The 14,325-nt window shown below is 60.7% G+C and overlaps 1 protein-coding gene and 1 pseudogene across 5 annotated transcripts; one reads left to right on the top strand and one right to left on the bottom strand.

Annotated features, from left to right (window-relative positions):
- Nucleotides 1-400: 400 nt before the first annotated feature.
- IGF2 (insulin like growth factor 2) lies at nt 401-8,794 on the bottom strand. Of its 5 annotated transcripts, XM_030811478.1 has the most exons (5): nt 8,665-8,794; nt 7,945-8,109; nt 3,193-3,355; nt 1,344-1,492; nt 401-1,050 (listed from the first exon to the last, which is right to left on the bottom strand). In XM_030811478.1, exons 2-5 carry the CDS (start codon nt 8,104-8,106, stop codon nt 814-816), a joined length of 711 nt encoding a protein of 236 aa, XP_030667338.1. In that variant the 5' UTR covers nt 8,107-8,109; nt 8,665-8,794; the 3' UTR covers nt 401-813. The 5 variants fall into 5 exon arrangements, with proteins under 5 accessions (XP_030667338.1, XP_003281395.1, XP_030667339.1 ...); XM_003281347.4 differs by lacking the exon at nt 7,945-8,109; XM_030811479.1 differs by lacking the exons at nt 7,945-8,109; nt 8,665-8,794 and adding an exon at nt 6,050-6,784.
- Nucleotides 8,452-14,325, top strand: part of LOC101178140 — a 6,761-nt pseudogene continuing 887 nt past the window's right edge.

The raw sequence follows: 14,325 nt of genomic DNA, 5'->3' as shown, positions 1-14,325 counted from the left end.
GGTGGGGGTTGTGCCAATTACATTTCATTTGCATGGATTTTGGTTTTCATGCTCTGTCCTCCCCTCCTTTGGTCTCGCTGGGTCCCTCTGACTGCTCTGTGATTTTTAGTGATGGAAAAGGGAGTGAGGAGCCAGTCTTGGCTGTTGCTATTTTGGGATGGCCAGTTTACCCTGAAAATTCCCATGAGAAGGGAGATGGCGGTAGCAGCGACATGCCCACCTGTGATTTCTGGGGCCCTTCTTTTCTCTTTGCTGGTTCAGGGACTCAAGTCCAGGCCAATTTGACTCAAAGTCCAAGGGAGAAGAGAAAGAGGGGGGTGGGGAGTGCCAAATTCCTTTATTTTGCCAATTGTTTCTCAGCCAATTCGTTTTTAATACTTTTTTTTTTTTAGCCAATTGATTTTTTTTTGGTGGTTGTTTTTTTAAAGCCAATTTCTGAGCTTTTCTGGTGTTTCTAGAAAGCCAATTAGTTTTAAGAGGGTTGTTGTGGGGAGGGGGAAGGGGGCTCGTTTAATGTTTTGATTTTTTATGTGTGGGGATAATTGGGGATAATTTGGGGGCAGGGTGTGTGGAGGGTGTTTAAAGCCAATTGATTTTGTACATGTTTGATGTTGCTGTGCTTCCTCAGCCCGATGGAGGGGGCCGAGGAGAGTAGCCTGTTTTGGGGAGGCGGGGCACGGGGACTGGGTCAGGAGAAGTCCCAGGGGGACGTGGAACCGAGAGATTTTCGCGATGGAACCTGATGGAAACGTCCGTGGTCAGGAGGAGGCTGGAGGGTGGTGGCGCCGGGCTGCAGACTTGCGGCAGTTTTGCTCACTTCCGATTGCTGGCCATCTCTGGGGGGGTGCCCCCGTGGGCGGGGTCTTGGGTGGGTAGAGCAATCAGGGGACGGTGACGCTTGGCCTCCCTGAACGCCTCGAGCTCCTTGGCGAGCACGTGACCCCGGCGGGCACGCAGGAGGGCAGGCAGGCCCCTGCGCAGGCGCTGGGTGGACTGCTTCCAGGTGTCATATTGGAAGAACTTGCCCACGGGGTATCTGGGGAAGTTGTCCTGGGAGGGGAAGGGGCTGGTCAGCAGGTGCCTGCTCTCCGGGCTCTTCTGCCTGAGCCGCCCGCCTGACCTGACAGGCCACCCCTGTGACTGATCAGTGACTTGAGCTAACGTCCACGGGCAGGGGGACAGAAGAAGCCAGCGTCTGACCTGCTCCCCAGCCACACAACGAGCAAGGAAGTCACGGGTCCTTGTCCCTGGCCAAGAGGTCCCAGAGGCCACAGGAAACGCTGGGCGCCCGAAGCCCTATTTCTCTGTCTCTAGAGAGCGGGAAAGGGGCCCAGGACCCTCACCGGAAGCACGGTCGGAGGGGTCGACACGTCCCTCTCGGACTTGGCGGGGGTAGCACAGTACGTCTCCAGGAGGGCCAGGTCACAGCTGCGGAAACAGCACTCCTCAACGATGCCACGGCTGCGACGGCTCACACGGCTTGCGGGCCTGCCTGGAAGTCCCACAGCACAGAGAGAGGCGCGTTAGCACCGCACTGCCCCCTGCCCCAGGAGGCTGAAGGAGGAGCAAACCACCCCTGCCCTCAGGCCAGGCCCTGGAAGGATACAGCCACCCTGCGGGTCAGGGGAGGGAAGTGAGAGCTGGCAGGCAGAGGCGTCCCAGGAAGAAGAGAGGTGAGAGGGGAGGTGAGTGGGACCCAGACCAGCCCGTGGCCTCTGCTGCCTCCTTCCTCAGATGAAAAATGGGCACAAGCTCTTGGTCCCACGGCCAGACGGACACCACCAGGACCAAAGGCCCACACTGGGAGTGGTTTGGAAAATGTGTGGGATGTGAGCCCAGTTCAGGGGCCCCCACAGGTGGGACTGCTGTCCCTGAGCTTGGACTCTGGCCTGGCACCACCTAGGAGGCTGGAGGGGCCCACACCACCCCTGGAGCTGCTGAGACAGGGAGACAAGGGCAGGAGAGGAGAAGACGGGAGGAGAGGAGTGAGGAGGCGTGATGGAACCACTCCCTTCTTTCCTCCCGTCTTCCCCCTCTCCCCCACAGCAATGCTCAGCTGGAAAGGGAAGGTCGCTGGGGGCTCCACCTTGGGGTGCCAAAGGGCAGGTGCCATCAGCCGGAGGAGGGAGCAGGAGCCCCATCACGGGGGTCCCGCAAGGGGGGGCTTGGCCCTCCCCTCCTCTCAGGAAAGCCTGGTGCAGGGAAGCTTCTCCCTGGGCAAGGACCGGCTGGCACCAGGCCCTGCAGTGCCACTTCCTACCCCCAAATGGGGCAGGCGAGAGAGAGGGCACAGGAGAGGCCAGGGCGGGCAGGGGCTTCCAGAGTCAAGCAGCAGGAACTTTTCAGAGAGAAGCTTTGAAGTGCATTTGCATCCTGTGAGCCCATTTCACAGCGTGAGTAAGTAGTGGTGGTAAAGATGTCATGTGGTGAGTGTCAGGTGGAATAAGCCATGTGGCCCCTGCCAGCGAGGAGCGGCCCCTCCCCTGCCCCATCAGGCATGCCCAGGCACCATGCCTGCCTCTGCATCCACCCAGCCCCCCATATGGGGGTGGGGTCTCAAGGACAATGAGCCGTGCACCCACCTGCCAGCCCCCAGGCTGGAAAAACAAGAGGGAAACATGAGGAAAGGCTGAAGCGTCCTTGAGGTCAGCAGGTGGGCACCCTCCAAGGCGGCCTTGGGGCCCAAGGAGGTGCATGCACCACTCACCCCTGCCACCCACCAACTGCACTTGTCTTATTGATTTTAATTCTATAAATCACTTTATTGATTTTAATTCTGATCATTCACTGAACACACGTCCCTCGTCAAAATGTCCAAAAGGTGCAGGAAGAAAGGCAGGCTCTTCCTCCAGAGCCTGAAGCCCTGCCCTAGGGGTGCAGCACCTCAGCAGCAGGAGGCTCACGGGCCCCAACAGAAATTCTGATGCCCAGGGAGACCCCCGTGAGTGCCCCTGATGTCTAGCGGGCACCTCTGGCCCACCCTTCGAAGGAGGCGTGTGATGGGAAAGGCAGCTGGTGTGGATGCCCTGGAACACCGCAGGTGCTCAGAAACGGGGCTGGAAGGTCAAAGTCTCAGAGCAAGGGGCTGGGCCACTGACCTAGGAGTGTGCTCCCCTGGCTTGAGGTTGGGCGTCCCCACCAGTCACTCTAGGGGCCTGACCAGGTCTGAGGAAGCCCCTCCCAGCTACTTACTGAAGTAGAAGCCGCGGTCCCCACAGACGAACTGGAGGGTGTCCACCAGCTCCCCGCCGCACAGGGTCTCACTGGGGCGGTAAGCAGCAATGCAGCACGAGGCGAAGGCCAAGAAGGTGAGAAGCACCAGCATCGACTTCCCCATTGGGATTCCCATTGGTATCTGGGGGTGGGAGAAAAGTGGCGTGAGCGGGGCAGCCAGGCCAAGCCCCAGGCCAGAGATGCCCCTCCCAAACCAGAGGCCCTTGGCCAACCTACAAATTCAACTGAAAATTTAAAGCACGGCTTTCCTATAAACATTATTTTTATTACAAAAGTAACACACAGGTCTTAATGCTGAGGTGAGGGCGCAGGGCCACTTGCAGAATGAAGTATCCGGAAGGAAGCACACAGAAAGGGCCCAGTTCCTTCCATTTGCAAGAAGCACTAGTAATTTTACACGAGGGGTGACCATCTCCACGGTCATTATTGCAGGAGCTCAGCGACATCCACAGCTGCAGGGGCCCAGGCTGGACACCCGACCTGGCCTCCGTCCTATGACACCATGGGGGCAGGGCCAGCCCAGGATCACATCACCACTTCTCAGGCCTCCAGCGCCAGCCAAGATGGCAGACAGCCCCACCCCTACAGAGCATGTGCATCCAAGAGAACCAGTCCCTTCCTCTCCACAACCCCCAGCTGAGCAGGGGGGGTCCAGGAGGACCATCCCCCTCAAAGCAGCAGGCCGCTCCTGCTGGGCCAGCCCTGCCCCTCCCCTTGGCTTTTCCACCTTTCCAGTCTGCAGCTGAACCAGGCCTGTGTCAAGGACTCCAATGGTTAGCACAACCACGCCACCCGTGCTCCTAGAAAGCTTATTTTCCCAGTCACCCAGTTCTCCAACTCCAGTCTGCTTTGGGTACCCCCAAACACACACACACAAGCCCAGAGCCTCCTTTCCAGGCCTCAGATCGAACCAGTAAGGCCAGGAGCCTCCAGAACATCTCCCCATTTGCGCTACCAAACTCTCCCCGTGGGAGCTGGAGAGACCAGCTCAGTCCACCTGGGAAGTCCGACACCAGGTTCCCCAGACTGCAATCTGGAAGGGGAGGCCAGTCTTAGGACACACCCCCTCCACAGGCTGCAGGGCCATAGGGCCCGGTTAACCAACTCCGGGGTGGGAGGCCGGGGGCCACCACAGCAAGTTGGCCCTGCCCCTGCAGAAGGTGGAGGCCTCCAGGCGGGCAGCCCCAGCCTTCGCTCCACAGACCCAGGGGAGTTTTTGGTGCAATAAATTATGTGAGCGACTGAACAGGCAATGGGACAGAAGCACAACTTTGCATGCCCTCTCTAAAGAGCAGTAGGCAGCTGCACCGAGGATCTGAAAGCCTCCTGGGTCATCTCCTTGACTGGATCCTGGCCAGTCCCCTCACCACCCCCTCTGCCACCCCCTTCCAAATTCTAAGAGCACACTCCGCCAGCTGGCCACTCTAGCCCTCGCGGCGCTTCCGCAACAAGCCCCACCACTCTGAACTTGGAGGTCCGGGTCAGGGGACCGGCAGAAAGCAGGACAGGAAGCATGCAGCGGTGCGGAGCAGGTGAGGGCCCAGGAAAAGCCCTGAGCTGGGCAAGGAGGGGGCCGAAGGGAAGGAACAGAAAGGGAAGGAGCAGGTGAGGAAGCAGAGACCAGGTGGGGGCAGGGGCCGAGGAAAAGAGGGGAGGGGGGTGCTGTCCGAGAGGCAGCGGGCTGGCGGCTGCAGGGCCCGAGGCCCAGGCGTGGGCCGTGCCCCCTGCTGCCCTGCCCCAGGCTGGAGTGGGATGGCAGCGAGGGTCCTCACTCCACAGCCCTGGTTACCTACAGCTCAGCAGAAGGCTCGCTGGGGCAGGAGGAGGAGGAGGAAGAGGAGGAGGAGGAAGCTGGAAGTCTCTTTCACAGGAGAAGCTAATGTCCAGTTTGCAGGCTGGTCAGTGCCTCAGCTTTTATGTGTGAGCCGACTCCTCCCAGCCCCGGCTCCACCCTACCCCCCACCCCTCTCCCTGCTGACCACTCCCCCGCGCCTTTGCTCCCGCCCTCTCCCTCCTCCCAGCCAGTCTCTTCTCTCCTGCACCCCCAACCGCGAGCCCTGGACCATCCCGTAGCGAAGTGCCATGGGCTCCCATCCTGCACCCCCAGCTCATCTCTGCACAGGGCAGTGAAGGGGGGGTCTCCTTCCCACCTCCTTGTATGGAAACTTCCACGCTGCCCACTGGGCAGGGGCCGCGGCCTCTCTCTGGATTGAAGGCTCTGCCCTTCTGAGCCTCAGACCAGCAGCCCCTCTCCCCCTCTCCCGGGACTCCTGTTTGGAAATGTTGCGGACAGAGCCAGAGGGGGTGTGGGGAGATATCGCGAATGTGGCGTCTGCCATGACTCCTGCCAACTCGGCCCCTCTCCATCCTGGCCCCGCCCACCCCCGTCTTCCTCTCGCGGTCTCGCTGGCACCGCGTCAACATACCAGGGTGGGCTTCTGCGGCTCCGCGCCCCTCCTCGTTACCCAGCACCCCGGAGGCCAGGGCCCCCAAGGCACGAATCACACATGTTAGGCAGCACCCCCTGCACCCACAGACCGACCAGGAAGTCGCCCCTGCAGACAGCTCACACCTCCCTCGGCCCTTCCCGACGCCCCCACCCCACCCCCAGCTCCACCGCCAGGGTGAGCGCGGGGCTCCGCGCAGGGAACGGGACCCGCAGCCGTCCGTCCTCCTCCTCCTCCTCCCCGGGCTCAGCCGCCCCGCCGAGCCCCGCAGGCCCGGGCCGGGAGCAGGCGGAGGAAGGGCCGGGCGTCCGGCGCAAGCCCGCGCCGCCCCAGCCCCGGCCCCGGCCCAGCCCGCACACGCCGCTTACCTGGAAGCCGGCGACGCTGCCGCCCACCTCCCTGCTGCGTGTCGCAAACCGAACAGCGGGCGTTGGCCCTCCTGCCGGACACTCCTCTGCCAGCGCCGCTCTGGCCGAGTCGCGGGGGCCGAATGTGCGACGGGGCAGAGCGGGGGGATGGCTTTTTTTTGGGGGGGGGGAGAATTCGTCTGATTGTCCAGGGAGGACGGGCTGTCTTCGGGCTGGGGCGGGCCAGATGTTGTACTTTTCGGGGGGGAAAAGGTATCGGGAAATGAGGTCAGCTGTTGTATCAAGGATAGAGGGGGGCAGAGATAGTGGGAGAGACAGAGTGAACGTGAAAGGGGGGGCCGAAGAGAGGGCGAGAGGGAGAGAGGACAGCGAGAGGCGGGCAGGCTCACAGCGGGAGAGAACAGCACGGAGAGAAACAGAAAGCGTGTAATTAATCCACTTTGGTTCGGCGAAGGCGAGAGGGCGGGCGTGAGGGGGGGAGGGAGTCGGAGGCTAGGAGCTGGGGGGGACGGGAGGGAGCCAAGGGAAGGTTGCGGGAGAAAGAGCGGGGGCCGGGGCCAGATGCCAAGAGGGGCGCGGGGAGCACAGAGAAGCGGAGGGAAGGGCGCCACGTCGAGGGGCCGGGGGAGGCGGTGACTGGGGGGCGGAGTGGAGGCTGCACCCGGGCCGCGGGCGCCCAGCTCGGTTTGGGCCGACGGAGCCCTCTGCCGTCGCGAGCCCGGGCCTCGGGAGGGGGACAGGCAGTGGCGGCACCGGGGCCGCTCCGGGACGCAGCGCGGAAAGGGGAGCGGCCGGAGGCTGCGCGCCGGGGGGAGGGCTGGAGGGGGAGCGCGGGGGGGTGACAACGCCGGCGGCCTGCGAGCCGGACTGCCTGCGGGGGAACCGCCTCCTCGGGCGAAGCGGGAATGGGGGAGTTGAGGTAGATGAAGAGGAGGCGGCGGGGAATCCGCAGGCCCGGCGGAGCGCGACCCCGCGGACGGCGCCCGGGACGGGAGTCAGCAGCGAGGCAGCGGGCGGCGTCGACGCGGGGCCGCCTTGCCCGATGGAGGCGCTGGTGGGCAGAGCGCGGGCAGGCGTGGGCCAGGAGGCGGGGGCGGCCGGAAGGGGGGGGCCGGGGCCGGCCGGGCCTCACGCAGCTCCGCCGGAGAGCAGGCGAACTGCGGGCGCCCACGCCCGGCTCTTATAGTCGCGCCAGCCCGCGGCCCAGGGCCCGCGCGGGCCTCGCTGGCCTCGCGCCCGCGCCAATGGGCGCCCGCGGAGCCCTCGCCCCGCCCCCGGCCCGCCCCCGCAACCCGAGCCAAGAGTGGGGCGGGGGGTGCGGGCTGGGGGCCCTGGGGCCCCGGGGGGGGCGGCGGTCGCGGGGGCTGGGGGGTGCGCGGGGGCGAGGCTGGGTGGGGGGCAGGGAGCCGCAGAGCGCCAAGGCCATGCTGAATGCCCGTTCTAGAGAATTCAGGGGCCCCATCTCGGGTTTCTGGGGTGCCCGGGCGGCCTGTGCTCGTGAGCTGGGATCGCCGGGCAGGCAGGGGCAGGCGGGCTCCCAGCGCCCCGCCAGGAGGCTGCACTGCGGGTGCGCCCCGTCTGAGTGCAGATGCAGGTGGCTCGGGGCTGAGTCGGGGGTCTTTGCTGGTTGTTGCGGCGGAGGGGGTCCCTGGGCTCGGGCGGGGCGCGCAGCCGCCACCTGCCCCAGCAGGAGGAGCCGGCCACGCGGCTCTTGGAGCCTCAGCCAGATCCCGAGCGCCCCCCGGTGCCGCGCCGGAGCCCCGGAGCCCCCGCCAGGTGCGGGACGCGCGGAGGGCCGGCTGGGTTGGGCCGAATCTGGCCAGGCTTGGAGCCTGCGGAGGCTCCGGCCGCCAGAGGAGAGAGGATCAGGGCGGGAAACACAGCTCAAATCCTACCTGCATGGCCGAGCTCACCGGGGTGCGTCTAAGTAGCTCGCCTTTGGGGCCCACCCAAAATATCTGGATAATGGTTACCCCGTCCTCAGTGCGTTGGACTTGCATAGACGCGAGTTCAGTCTCAGGGACCACCACGATAATTTGGGGGTCTGGGGAAACCATCTCCTGGAGAGTTTGAACGATGTAAGAAAGCACTGTGATTTTTACCAAGTCAAAACCACGCACAAAATCCCGCACCCCGCCAGCCGCCCGCCGCCTAAGCCTGGCCAAGGGGAAGGGGCCGCCGGCAGAATCTCGCGCCCCCTGGCCCCCCTCGCCCCCCTCGCTCCGCCATCAATCACTTCGCCCGCGCTCCGCGCGCGCCTCCCGGCGGAGTCCTAGGCCCGCGGGCTAGAGGCGCTTTACCGCCCGGCGGGAGCGCCTCTCCTCCGCGTCCCTCGCCCCAGCCCCCTGCCCGCCCCACTTTGGGACCCTCCAGCCGCTTTCCCCACAAATGAGATCTTTGCAATGAGCAAACGAAAGTGGCGCGGATTTCGGGGCGCCCAGCCGGAGCGAACGCGGCCGCCAGCCGCAAGTCCGCAGCTGTGTCCCGCGCCCCACGCCGGCCTCCCCGGCGGCAGCAGGAGACGAGCGCCAGCACCGGCGGGACAGCAGCAGATGCGGGCCGAGAGTCGGGCAGGGGCGCAGAGGCGGCGGGGATCGGCGCAGCGGGGAGCTCACCGCGAGGCTGGAGGCTGCGTCCGCGGGCGCACCAGGAGCTCAGGCAGCGGGCGATCGAACGCTCTGTGGCGGACGGTGGACGCTGCTGAAGGTGAGCGAGACCCCGGGGCCAGTCCTCAGTGTCCGGGAGCAACGCCCAGTCCGTTGGAAGGCCCGGGGACAATGCCCAAATTTGGGGGAGACTGGGGGCAATGCCCGGTCGCTTTCCTGGATACGGGGAAGCCCTCCCTGTCCACGTCCTGAGGGCGCGCGGCCGACCCAAGTGTGTTTGGGCAACGCTAGAGAGAAATTTCCCAAATCCGAGTTGCTCTGGGGACTTCGTAGGAGACAGAGAGGCCCGAAACCAGTGCCCGCTGTGCGCGGGGTTGGGGAAGCTGCAGTGGGCGGCCGGCGAGCAGGGAACAATGCCCAGATTTTGGGGAACGCAAGGCAGAGTTCTTTCTGCCTTGCGGGCTTAGCGAATGGGTGTCCTGGAGGAGGGGACCCCGGGGACTCCGTTAATGTGGGAACCGTGATTAATGACTAAACCCGGGACTCCAGAAAAATAGATTACAGGTTTGGGGGATGAGGGAAGTTGCTCCATGCAATTGGGAACATAGAGAAAGAGGTCTCAAATAGGGGCCAGATAGCTTGGGGGACCCAGGAAATCCCAGACCAATTTGTGAGGAGGGGTAGTTAAAGAAAATTCTCCATATGAAATTGGGAGTTTTGCCTTAGAGCCACATTGCCTAAAATTGGCAGATGAAAGCAAGGGACACATTTTGGGGATCCAAACACATTCTTGGTGTGTTAGGGGGAAGCTGAGATTAATTTTCACATCTTAAGAATACAAGTTAGTGGCCTGAACACTGGCAGCATCAGGGGAAAAATAACCTTCATAATTACTGTGGCTTCAGGGAAAGGTTTTAACGCCCTTCAGAGACGGAAGAAAGCACTGTCTAAATTTTGGGGGAGCCTGGATGTGATCAGTACATTTGGGGAAAGCAAAAAAAAAAATCAGTATTCTTTTTCTATGTTAATTTTTAAATGATTTCCATTAGTTTATTTTTGGTAAATAAGAAAAAGTATATATTTTCCTGGACAGTGTCTGCATTTGGGGGAGCCCCAGTGAAACACATTTCAAGTTTTTGGGACACATGGAAATTACCCAATGGAGGTTTGATAGCTAAATTTCTGGAAACCTGGTTAGTAGCTAGAAAACTTATAGGTCACAGGTTTTTTCATGCCTAGGATTTCTTGGGACCCAGGGACACTTTTAGTGTGCTTTGGGGGTCCATGGAACATTTTCTAAATGTAGGGGGACCCAGGGCAGGGACCATAAAGTCAGGAGACTCATAAATCAGTATTCAAAAAAAAAATACCTCAATTGTTTTGTGAAGGGAAAAAAATCTCAATTTGTTTTGGAAGGCTGGGAGACAATACTGCAATTTGGGGGCTCCAGGAAAATCGTTTTTGAATCTAAAGATCTAGGGAAGTTGCTCAGAGTCCTTGGAGGACTTGGGGGTCAATATGTACGTTTTAAAGAAAGGAGATTCAGAATTCCTAGGTCTTAGGACTTAGGAATTTTCAGATTTTGTGATAGGGAGTGTGCAGTGTGTTTGAAGGAAATATTGCTTAACTTTGAGATGACTCAGTGGGTTGTTCGGAGCCCAAGAAATCAGTGCCGTCCTGTGATCCGAGGGCAATGCTGAATGTTCCTAGAGGGCCGGGAGGGCAGCGTCCAGAACATCCAAGTATGGGGGACCACGAAAAGAGTCCAGTGTGATCCTGGCCGTTGGGGTTTCAGACCAATGCCTGAATTTTAGAAAAGCAAGATTCTTGTTATGAAGCTCTTGGGACCCAGAGAATTGTTTAATAGTCAATATGTTGTGATGCAGAGAAAATGCTCAGAATGTTTGGGAACTGGGGCCGTTAGCAACACCTGGCATAACAGAAATAAAAATAGGCTCTGCCCAAGGGGTCCTTTTGTGCTTGGTGTAGCCCAGAGGGACCCGGGAGACCCTGTGTGATTTGGGGGGACCTGGAGAATACTGGGTCACACTTGAGCACCTCCTGGTAACTGCTCAGTGTGCCCCAGGGACCTGGGTGGCAGTGTCTACATCTTAAGGGACCTGATTCGTGGCCAGGCAGCATATAGAGCCATAGATGTTAATGCCCCAAAGCTTTGTGACTCACACACCCACAACATTCTCAATAGGTTTGGGGAATCACTGGGGAAATCCCTCCATTTTATGAAACTCAGGCAATCAGAGAGCAGGTCGTTTATGATTCAGAAAAGGATTCAACATGCTCTGGGTGTAATGCCCGAATTTGGGGGAAGGTATGGGAAGCAATTTTCATACTCTGAGGGTTCCAACCTTCCAGCCCTGCTCAGTGTCATGAGGGACTTGGGATTCAACGTGTAAAGTTTAGGGAACCCAGGTTAGTGTGAATAGGTTTGCGGAACTCAACAGCAAATGTCCCATGCTGAGGTGAACGGGAAGGGGCGCAAGGGTGGGGGGGCGCGGAATGGGGCGGACGTGTGCAGGAAACAGTAAGCTTAGGAGACCCTGGAGTTAATATTCAAAATTATGGGGGGAAGTTCCACTTGTTTTGGAAACAATGCCTAAGTGTGGAAAAGGCACTGTCCACATCCTGGGGAGCCAGGCAAATTGGTCAGCGCGACCACCAGGGACCAAGGGCTTCGTCTTTAAAATTAGGGAACCCGGGTTAGTGGTCTGTAAATCTGTGGGACCTGGAGGGGGTGTATAAAACTGTCCAGAGCCTGGGAGAAAGCAAATCTGGGGCCCCAGGCCACATAGTGTAAGTCTGGAAAAGCCCGCCGGGGCTGATGTGTTTTGACGTCCCCGGAAATTAATGTCCAAGAAAATTATTGTGAACCGTCGAAATGGTGAATATATTTAGAAGACTTGGGAAGCAATGCTTAAATAGAGGATCCCAGAAAAAGTAAAATGTCCGAGTTCGGGTAAAGCAGGCAAGTTGTTCCGTGGATTGGGATCCCCCGAGGATCAAGGGCTAATTGTTGAGCTCAAGCTTCCCGGGCCGCGGAAGGAAGGCGCTGCTGGGGATTCACCTTGGCTGGGGCGCGCGCGGAGCACTGGCGCCCTCCCCGGGAACGCGAGCGCGGGCGGCGCGGGCAGGTAGCGCGGAGCGCCCTGGCGCGCACGGCCGGCTGAAATTCTGCTTTTCGTTCTTTGGGGTTTTCCTTTCTTTTGCTTTTCTTTTTTTTTTTTCTTTGCCTTCTCCACACGGAGAGCGCGTTTGTGGCGGCAGCCCGAGCTTAGCGGGCGTCTGGGTGTAAGGAAGAAACCCAAGGGCCGCGAGGGAGCGACCAGGACGCTGCTTCCCGGGCGCTCCCGGGACTCCCAGCTACCTGCTCGGTCCCCGCGTGGGAGGTCCGCAGGCTCCCCCTCGCCACTGCGCCCCACTCGCCTCCGCGCTGCGAGCCTAGGCGAAGCCGCGGCCGAGCCGCCACCGGGGGCAGGCTAGTCCCCGGCTTGGCTTGGGGGCCCGGAGCACCCTCGGCGGCCACCCTCGGCCTGCCCCGGAGCTTTGCGCGCGCCTTTCGGGCCTTCGCCAGCACCAAACAAGGGTGAAACCAGTTTTGTTTGGGTAACACTGAAGAGGAGAGGAAGTGGGAAGGAAAATGAGAAACACCGGGTTAGGGGGGAGGGAGGTGCAGGACTGCATGCCGCTGGGGTGCCAGGGGTCTCTTTTCGTTCTCTCCAAGCGAATTTTCAGGGAAAGTCTGTCCACTCCGGCTGGGGAAAGCCCAGTTCCTTATAGGCAAATATTAAACCCGCATGCGGGCGCCCAACGGCACTGTCGGCAGAAACAAGGTCACCCCTTGGCGTTGGGCAATGTCAGGCGATGGGCCAGTGGCCCTAAGGGGACCTATGGGGTGGGGGGACTGCCAGAGAGGGGGCACCGCTGGGGACCAGCAGAATGGTGGGGGATCCTGAGGCAAGTACAGTGGGCATTGCTTGTCCCCATTGTCACCCCATAGGAGGACCCCGGCTACAAGGGGGGCATCTCAAAGCCTGACACTGGGGAGGCAGAAGTTAATGGCCTTGGACAGGTGTGGGGAGCTGAGCAGGATGAGGCATCTCTTTCACATTAGCTTGGCAAGACCGGAAGAACCCCCCCACCCCCATGAAAAACAGCCCATTTTCCACCCAGAGCACAAGACACGTGGGAATGTCCCCTTCAAATTTCCGTCTGCATCAATCACCCCCATGTCCCATTCCAAGAACATCTGGCCCTTCTCCCCCCACCCATCACTGCCCCCCTTCCCACCAGCCTTCTGCAGCCTCCCCGTGTCCCCAGCTCTCTGGCCTCTCCGACTGTACCTATAGAAGGGGGAGCCTCCAGCAGAGAACCCCCGGCAGTGTTGATGTTTTCCTCTGCAGGGTGACTTGTAAATTTGGGGGTGAGGAGCATTTGAAAAGTGCCTGCCTGCAAACCTGGTCCCTGGGAGAGCAGACTAGGTTGCCGAGGCTCCTGTCATGGACAAAACCAGGGCCTCCAGGGCCAGCTCTAGGCTTCCCCACCTTCTCCTCCACGCCTGCTTCCCAGGCTGGGGACAGGTTGGGCACCTGGGGTGAGCCCCAGTTCCGAGTTGTGGGTTCTCCTCCTCTTTGGGGGTGCTGGGGACAGTTACACCAGTGACCTGTTTGGGGGTCCCTTCCCTTTGTTCTGTCCTGCAGAGGTGCCTTCCCCCAAGGAGGCACCACTCATGCTTGGAAATGCATGCCTGGACTTTTTGAGGTAGGAAGAAGGCTGAGGTCACCTTGGGGTGCCCACAGCAGGGTGTAGTGGCCCTGTAGGGAGGGAGGAGCAGGTGGGGGAGTGGGGGGGGCACACATGTTCCCTCTCCCTTGTGGGGCTGCCTGCTGAGTGCTATCCTTATTTAGTCAGAAGTGACCCGGGCAGGCTGGAGGCTGGGGCAGACCCGAGTCACCCTGGGGCTCAAAAAGCACACCGGCTCCCCTCTAACCAAGACCAGCATCCGGGTTCTTCCTCAAGACTGGCTCCTCCCCTACTATTTCCTGCCCCCGGAGGTAGGAAGGTCCCGCCAGCAGTCCAAGGGTATTGGGAGGGGGCCGGGGTCTCTCGTCTGGCAGGAACTTTAGCCCCAAGCAGCGTCCGCCCCCAGCCCTGACCCAGCACCTCACCAGGGCAATGCTAGTCTCCTCTCCACTGGCAAACCCACATTCCACAGAGGATGAACATCTCCTCAAGGACTCAGACTCACCCCATGGAGCCTGGCCCATGCCCCAGCCTCGGCCTGTGGCTGCTGCACATCCCCTCGCTCACCGGCCCTGCAGTAGGCCTTTCTCATTCCCGTTTCCTCCCCAGCTCTGGCTCTGAGCTAACCGCTCCCCCGTCCATGGGACCAAGCCCAGCATTTTACAAATCCAGCTCCTTTCTCCAAGGGTTCTCAGAGCATCCCTCCATCAACCCCTGCAGGGCGCCGCAGACGAGGCATTGACCTTGGGCTTGCTCCCCTCACTGGGGAAGGACACAATCGCTGGCATCAGCCCGGCTGGCCTGGGAAGTCGGACTAAGGACCCAGACTGGAACCCTCCACACCAGACAGCACAGACCACCCAGAGGCTGCTCAATCCGCCCAAAGCCAAAAGTACGTGGGGGATATGGGTC

Source organism: Nomascus leucogenys, chromosome 4 (assembly GCF_006542625.1).
Source record: "Nomascus leucogenys isolate Asia chromosome 4, Asia_NLE_v1, whole genome shotgun sequence".
Lineage (NCBI taxonomy): Eukaryota > Metazoa > Chordata > Mammalia > Primates > Hylobatidae > Nomascus > Nomascus leucogenys.
This window is presented reverse-complemented; position numbering and strand designations above follow the sequence as displayed.